Source organism: Opisthorchis viverrini (assembly GCF_000715545.1).
Source record: "Opisthorchis viverrini unplaced genomic scaffold opera_v5_98, whole genome shotgun sequence".
In the NCBI taxonomy this organism is placed as follows: Eukaryota; Metazoa; Platyhelminthes; class Trematoda; order Opisthorchiida; family Opisthorchiidae; genus Opisthorchis; species Opisthorchis viverrini.
The window spans coordinates 176,100-184,610 of NW_008751755.1; the positions used below are offsets into that span (position 1 = coordinate 176,100).

The 8,511-nt window shown below is 44.9% G+C and overlaps 1 protein-coding gene across 1 annotated transcript in view; it reads right to left on the reverse strand.

The window, feature by feature from the left end:
* Nucleotides 1-6,880: 6,880 nt before the first annotated feature.
* The window catches only part of T265_05302 (hypothetical protein), a gene marked incomplete at both ends in the record, with an annotated part of 11,946 nt that continues 10,315 nt past the window's right edge, over nucleotides 6,881-8,511 (reverse strand). Inside the window, one exon of the mRNA XM_009170285.1 lies at nucleotides 6,881-6,957. Coding sequence (XP_009168549.1) covers nucleotides 6,920-6,957 — 38 coding nt within the window. The remainder of the gene's footprint in view (nucleotides 6,958-8,511) is intronic.

The following is an 8,511-nucleotide window of genomic DNA, read 5'->3' on the forward strand; positions in this document are numbered from 1 at the left end:
AATCTCTGTGACTTGTAGAGGGCAATTTTCCGTAGATTTATTTCCGCTCATGTATCTACTCTTTGTACGCTGATAAATTTGGAGCACGTAAGTTGGGCCACGCAAGCAAATTCACTGCTGGACCAACTGCACTTGTTGGATCATCGGCTGGTGAAATTTTCAGTCTGAGTGGGTTACTGTCTGAAGAATCCTTGTTTAAGTTGATTTCAAGGCAAATTCACTCCAAATCATGCCAATCTATGCCAATCTAAGGTAAGTTTGGACCCGCGACCTCTTGGATAGTAACCGAAGGCTGTACTGATCGGTCACAGGTGGCCGATCAGAGGTGTGAGTAGCTCACTTCTGGGGATACTAAACCTAAATTCACCATTGTTTACGTAATTTGTACACGTTTGAACGGTTGGTTAGTCCTTCAGAAATGAAGGGTTGTTAAACTATGAACGAAAATATATGAGCGAAATAAATAGACGTGTTGGTGATTAGTGCGGTGGGGGAAGATGGCCCAAGTGGATAGCGTGCGAATTTACTGACCGGAAGGTCCGTGATTCGGACCCGACCTCTGCCTCTCGACTTCCTCTGTCTAGGCTTGGGCCACCTGGCAGTATCCCAGCCCTCGTACAGACCTCGGGTGGCATGGTAATTAGGCACCGATCGGTTTGTTTTAGATTAGAGCGGTCTTGTACGTATTTTCAAGTGACATCTACCTTGAGTGAGTGCTGCCAGCACATGTACACAAAAGTTACAGTCCTTAGTGGACGCCAAACAACTCACGGTCTAGTCGAAGCCGTGTTGGTGTTTGCTTCGTCTGTCACGGAGATTTCGTCCTGCAAGTAAAGTCACTGTACACCAAGAAAGTGAGAAGCACTGTGCACCTGATTCATCCATTCTAGTGGGCATCAGCAGCGCGCCTCTCATGAAACCATAGTAGGGAGTTTCGAGCCCGCAGTCTCTCGTCTTGTTGTACGACTATCTGAACATTCGGCCGCGGGTGGATTAAGCGCCACTCATCGTTCCATTACGAGATCTGATCACGTGGTCACGTGTATTTGTCATGTTTGTTTGTCACGATGTTTTAACTAAACTGTTCTGTTGATGTTACACAAAAATGAACTGTTTTCACTAGTGCTTCTTAACAGGGGGAGGGGGGTTTCCAAGGGTTGATGGTTTCTTGGCAGTTCTCAGAACTGACAACGCTAATCGGCACAAAAGTGCTTATTAGTCCAATTCACCGGATATTTCTTCTTGTTCTTACTGTGTTGTGTGTAACTTATATCCATGCATGTGAACAACATTGAATGGGGCCTATCGATGAAATTCTGTAAAAGTTAACACACAGCGTGTTGAGGATATCATACAATGCACTTCATGTGTATCTGGCAATAAGGTTGCTGAAACTCCGTCGACACCCCACGACCGAGATTCAGCTGGGTTCAAGGTGAGTCTCTCGAAGAAACCAAATTTGTTTGCAGATGAGTGTATATTCGCTAATGTCGTGCAATTCCATTTCAAGTAGAGCATAAGGTTGACGGAAACCCGGGGACTGTGCCTACCTGATGAGCCCCAAATAGGGCGAAACCGGTCGTGGACTGTCGACCGATTTTCAGCAACTTTATGAGTAGTGCATCACAAATATTTACATGTATCTAGAACACCTCAAATCGACCATATCACCCTGTCTGCTGCCGCTGCTTCCGCGGCTAGCACAACCGGGATTAAATTTTCAATCAGTTTGTCGTCAAGGCCTGCCATTCTTCATTTTGTTGGAGTCTAAGTTCCACTTCCCCGCCCCAACAAAATTAGCCCCTCTATCACTATCTATTTTGCGGTTCATCGTCGACTGACAATAGAGAAAATGCCACGGGAAACGGGTCGATGGGCGACAACTAAGAGACTTCTATGTGTATCGTATTTGTTTTCAACCATGTGGAAATCCAGCCTCATTGCTTCTCGGTAACGTGAACCCCGAGATCACGAAACGACCCGAACTGGTCGAGACCGACTGTTGCAAACAGATTCTTCAGTTTGACAACTGATGTCTGGAAAGACTGACCATTCGTTATATCCAATGCACCCCTGAGGAATCGAATGATGGCAGTCCCAGAACTTAAGATCCAGTATTGGTGCCTTACGCAAACTGCCCCTATGATCCTCAGGTTCATGATAGTGGCTGTTGCCGCTGAATGATCCTTTAGAAAAAGAATCGGGTGCTTGGCAACCTCACCCAGTCGGCCACTCGCACAGCTTTGAAGACTATCAGATATAGCTTGTAAGTCAGTGATTAATCACATGGCCTTTTACTGTATAAGTTCACATTGATTTTCCGGGTGATGCTTTGCTCTGTGGCGAAAGTTTTAGACTAAACATGTTGTAGTATGGATCGCTTTGCATCGTTCAGTTCCTGGTAAACCCGCTTGTTTCAAGTAGGAAATCGGAAACAGATTAGAACGTTAACATCACGCAAAAGTTGTGCAATTTGTATTGAACCAAAGCATGTTCAAAGGAAACACGCTGTGAATTTGTGTATTCCTTTGAAGCACCGCTGCCTGTGTGGGGCAGTCATCTTGTTGATCCACCTCACCAGATGGATATATTCGGAATTGCGCATATCAGATGGTTTGTTTATTTGCAAACTGATCTTCCTCAGTAAAGTATACGACTCTTTCAAGATCCGAAATGGTCGTCCTGAAGGCTTGACCCCTGAAGTTCTCCCTGCACGAGCATATATGAATGAGTATAGCAATCAACCGTAATTCATGTACTTCGAGTACAATAAGAAAGCCCCGTACCCAGTAAAAAATGGGCAATGCATTTTAACCGGGGCTACCAAAGATTTGGCAACTCAGTCTAGCAGTGCACCCAGGCTAAAGTGCCCGTAAAATGATTCGTCAGTTTCAAAGAGGTAGACTATAGAGGATGTATACTGTTCACCTATCATTAGAAGTCCAGAATTTCCAGTCCTGAAAAATAGTCAAACTCAGCTGACAAAAGGAAGTCCGACTATAAATGTACAAGATGTATCGTAATGCAGTGAAATACCCAAGTAGGGACATCCAAGTAAACAACAGCGAAGAAGACACGAAACCTGCATCCGGACTTACAACAGGATTTATCAAACTGTACCTGCAAAACGATAAGTCCCTTGTTTGCATATATACCTGTTGTAATAATTTTACTCAACAAGCAGACATTGTTAGTGCTCTACGTTTTCTCGTTCATACAACCAATTTTCGGTTTCTAGTAGAGCATTAACACACGTTTGGACGTGTTTATTCATGATCTTGATGATAGAACGCGAAAGTCCTGGAAGTTTAATAGAAATATCATCTTACAACAGATCGCGAAATGTAGTGGAAGGCAGATAACACTGTAAAATCGTTTCGGCAACAGTGTACATCTCACTAGTTCCCAGGGCGATGCGAATACGAGAACTCGCGACAGTCAGCTGCATACTGTGTCGTCCGATCAAAAGCGCCACTCATTCTGTGGTCACATAACTCACATCACGTGATCAAATGCTGAACAGCTTGGCAAAGGCACTGCGATTCTGTCTCTGTAACGTCGCTGATTGGGACGCCCCTTTACCTCTCTGGGAAGCAGATATTGCTAATAATAGCACGCCTGAATGACAGCTTGCTCACGAGCTGACGTTTTTTCGACGTCGAAGTTGATGGAAACGGTCTGAAACCACGCTTGAGCAGATTATCAGGACTGGAGTTGGTGGCTCGTGTAAAGTCTGACCCCGGGATATCTAAGTGGTTGTTCAACAAGGACAGAGGCGAATATTCCTTCAGCAAGAAATAAACGGACATGAGGGTAATGAACCGAAGCCATTTACGAAGAAAGTGCCTCCCCCTTTCGGAAACTGACAAAGAAAAAGTTGTTTGAAGGATGGCTAAAAATGAATGAATTATGCCGTTTTCATTCACGGATACACTCATGTGGCCGCGCCATATGGCACCACGGCGTGACACTCTGGTTTGACCTTGTGGTCTGGACGCGTGATGTTTTTGTGTCCATCACAGTTATTTCCAGGGTTGGCCAGTTCTGTCTGCACGTTCACATGATGAAATCGGTCAAAATAGAATGTGGTGTGGGAGTTCCAGTTCACTCTGGTCGTACGAACTGATCATTTGGCACACTAATTTCACCGGAGGCGTGTCCAGGTAAGCACGCTTGAGTACCGTGAGGGTGACAATCGCAGTGAAATCGCAGTTCCATTTGTACACACAACACAGAGGTCAGTATTAATCTAGGATTATTTGGCCTGCTCTAGCGCAATGAGAACAAAACCGGGCAAGCTATCGATAGCAAAGCAGACAGATTAATTTTTATTTACTGGACAACAAGGATGTCTTCAGATGTATAGCCTCCGGGGGATCCTCAATCAAGCAGTTGAACTTCTGTATTCATTCACTGGATGCTAAGCCAAAAAGAATTCGAAGTACTAGTTTATTTGTTTGAACTTGGTGCTATTTTTGATTAGGATTTCGTCCTGTAAGTGAAGTAAGCCTATGCTGGGAAATCGATGTGGGCACTGTACAACCACTTCACTCTTATTCGGGATCATCCCGCACGCATCTCACGAAACTCTGGCGAAAATTCAGGAACCCGCGACCTCCCGGTTAGTAATTTGCATGCTAAGCGCTTGGCTACCAGCGAATGACAACGTGTCACCAAGTATGACCAAGTGATGTGTACCTCGGGAGTAAAGGATGAACAGCGCTGTGAGAGCTTATCACACTGCTGTACAGTCGCCCGAGGCCAAGTGGTGGAATATTCAAACACCAACCGAAAGATCACGTGTTCGAGCTCTCTACTAAAGTCTCGTGGCATGCGCACTGCTGACGATGTTCAACAGGGATGAGACAGCCGTACAATGCTGATAGCCTTGCGAGCATGGACTGACTTCAACAACAGAACATACTCACAGGTCAAGATTACCAAATCCCTTCAGAGTACCAACATTTTTCTATCCGTTTCTCATACTTTTCGAAAAAGAACTGATCTTGTTGTCAAACTAGTGAACTGTTATTCCTATGGTGATAAATGTGTGTGGAATTATGCACAACGTATCCTTAGTATCCTTCTTCCTACGTTGCAGGATTCTCCTGTCCAGCTTCCCTCATATTAGCCCTTGTTTGCACTCTGAATCACACAGATCAGAGAACTTGAAGTGAAGATTTCCATTTGATACAGCTCTAGTTACACACTTGTCCGCAAGCATCCTGGATCTCCAGCTCTGCGTGTACACATTAGTGTCAATACTGGTATGTTTACTTCCGGGTTCCACAAAATGAGCTCATCTCACGTCCTTGGGACAAGTTTCAACTGGTATGTCACCATCTTGGGAGATCGTTTTAGATCAGACTAAGGACTGCATGGTGTTTATACCCTGACAATACACAGGGTTCAATATTCGTAAAAAAAGAGCTCACTTATGGCTGGCGTTTTCGTTTATTCCAGTTGAAATAAAGTGCCATTACGTCGCAAACATCTGTCAAGTGACAGACATGGCTGTCCGGCATCTAAGGCCAATCCCGTCCCAATACCGATTTAAGTTATTCGCCTTAGCAGCATTTTGACACTCAACACAATCGCAAGGCCTTCTGTCGCTATAAACTTCCAGTTTGTAATATTGACGTGCATGAATGACCGACCGGAAGTTCCGTGGTTCCAACCCGACCACCGCCTATCGACTTCCCCTGTCTAAACTTGAACAACCTGGCAGTACCCAGCCCTCGTTCTCCCTTCGGGTGGCATGGCAGCTAGGCATCGAAAGGGTCTTACAGCTGAGAGAATCGCACTTCCAGGATCTAACTTCTCACAGTAGACCATGCGTACAATCTGGAGACTTACTTTTTCAAACTAGTCCTTGAAGACAGGCCTTAAGGGCCAGCAGGTCCGCTTAGCGATTCGCGACTGATTACGACCCATTCACCAGTGACTTGCACTTGCGCAACCAGTCCCTTTCTCCGTTCGCTCCACAGAGACGAACGGAATAGACGGTGATTTGTTTACCTGCAGTCCCGGGCTGCTGTGGTGAGCCATCGATAACGAGCTTGTGAGATCACACGCCGAGTCAAGCTTACTGCAATTCATCGATTCCATTACTTGGGTGAAACAAACCTAATCAGAAGAATTCGAAACTTTTGGTCACACCATCACGCGTGTTGCTTCGACACATATGAGGGTGCTAGCACTCAAAACCACTCAAAAGTGGAGTCAAAGCTTCACTACTCTTGAAAAGGAGCTGTGTTCAAGTTTCCTTTGGAAAGAGTACCAGATTGTGGGCTTGGAGGAATGCCTACAAAGCGCAGGTGGTTCACCGATTTCCTGAGGGACCTTCTTTTGGGGCAAGAAGGCGAATCCAGAACCTCCATTCAAACTGCTCGCGAAATAGATCGAGTTCCCTTGAAACTATATGCAATCTGATCCGCAAGGTTTTTAATTTTTCGAAGGGACGACCTAGGAATGAAGGACTTGGACTATAAAATAGTTCTCCGTTTTCAGTTGTAGCCGTTGTTTACATGCTTGTTCTAGATTGTGGAAAAGCAACGGGATAAATGTTCCTGAGCATACAAACAAATATTCATTAACACCAAAAGGTCACTCCAAGGTGATAATCAACGCTATGAGCTCGGAGTCGTTGCATCGCTAGTAGTGCGGATCACCTGTGTTTTCGTCATTACCTCAATGACTGTGAGCACACCCTAAATGACGGGCAGACTGAGTGAACGAATGTCCAAAAGCCGTCCCAGTGTGATTGTTGTCCAGTTGAAATGGTGACTTGCTTGCAAGCCAGGGTTGAACTTGTACAGAGCCCATGCCTTGTGTAGGATAAACAACTCGTGACCCATTTCACAGGATATTCGACTCAATTGGATCTTTGAAAATGCTTTATTGTGAAACAAACATTACATTAGGGGTCTGAAGAGTCGCTGAAAGTTTGTCTGTTCACTGAAAAACGAAGAAAAACAGATGTATTGTTATGGAAATGTATTGTATTGGGTTTTTCTAATTCAGTAGATAATTAACCTATCGATGGTGTGGGTAACGGGTCAACAGTGGTTTAACTTTCGGTTCCCAAGCTGACTTGAATAGTACTCACATCATTCCCACATCAGTGTGTGGTGAGGACGGCTGCGAACGCTGTTGAATTTGTGTACGAACCTCTTTTTTGAACAGTTTTCCCACTGCTCTGACGCAGTTACTCTAGATGGGATGAGAACGGTTTGTAGCCATTTCAAAGGTCGTAAACGGTTCATACGGTTGACCTTGCTGGAATGTGGATCTTGGACGTGTGATAAACGAGGCAAGCGCGCGATCACTGGTAATAGTGAAGAAACAACCAGGTTTGAGCTCAGTTTTGCCCAATGCATACCTAGGAATGAAGGACTTGGACTATAAAATAGTTCTCCGTTTTCAGTTGTAGCCGTTGTTTACATGCTTGTTCTAGATTGTGGAAAAGCAACGGGATAAATGTTCCTGAGCATACAAACAAATATTCATTAACACCAAAAGGTCACTCCAAGGTGATAATCAACGCTATGAGCTCGGAGTCGTTGCATCGCTAGTAGTGCGGATCACCTGTGTTTTCGTCATTACCTCAATGACTGTGAGCACACCCTAAATGACGGGCAGACTGAGTGAACGAATGTCCAAAAGCCGTCCCAGTGTGATTGTTGTCCAGTTGAAATGGTGACTTGCTTGCAAGCCAGGGTTGAACTTGTACAGAGCCCATGCCTTGTGTAGGATAAACAACTCGTGACCCATTTCACAGGATATTCGACTCAATTGGATCTTTGAAAATGCTTTATTGTGAAACAAACATTACATTAGGGGTCTGAAGAGTCGCTGGAAGTTTGTCTGTTCACTGAAAAACGAAGAAAAACAAATGTGTTGTTATGGAACTGTATTGTATTGGCTTTTTCTAATTCAGTAGATAATTAAGCTATCGACGGTGTGGGTAACGGGGAACTGGTACGCCAACCGGTTATGCGGGTCAACAGTGGTTTAATTTTCGGTTGCCAAGCTGACTTGAACAGTACTCACATCATTCCCACATCAGTGTGGTGAGGACGGCTGCCAACGCTGTTGAATTTGTGTGCGAACCTCTTTTTCGAACAGTCTTCCTACTGCTCTGACACAGTTATTCTAGGTGGGATGAGAACGGGTTGTAGCCATTTCAAAGGTCGTAAACAGCTCATACGTTTAACCTTGTTGGAATGTGGATCTTGGACGTCTGATGAACGAGGCAAGCACGCGACCACTGGTAATAGTGGAGAAACAATCAGGTTTGAGCTCGGTTTTGCCCAATACATGAAGTGACTGGCTGGAAGATGTTCTCGTTATGTCGGCTAACTGACCTTCCGATCCGAACATTCCTATGACCTTTCTCAAGGTCTCAGCTTAGGGATAACATTCCTCAGTAGCCATTCACACGAAGGAGAATCTCTTTTGACTCTCTTGTGGCGAACTGGGATGAAGTCCTGGCCTTTCATGAGAATGATG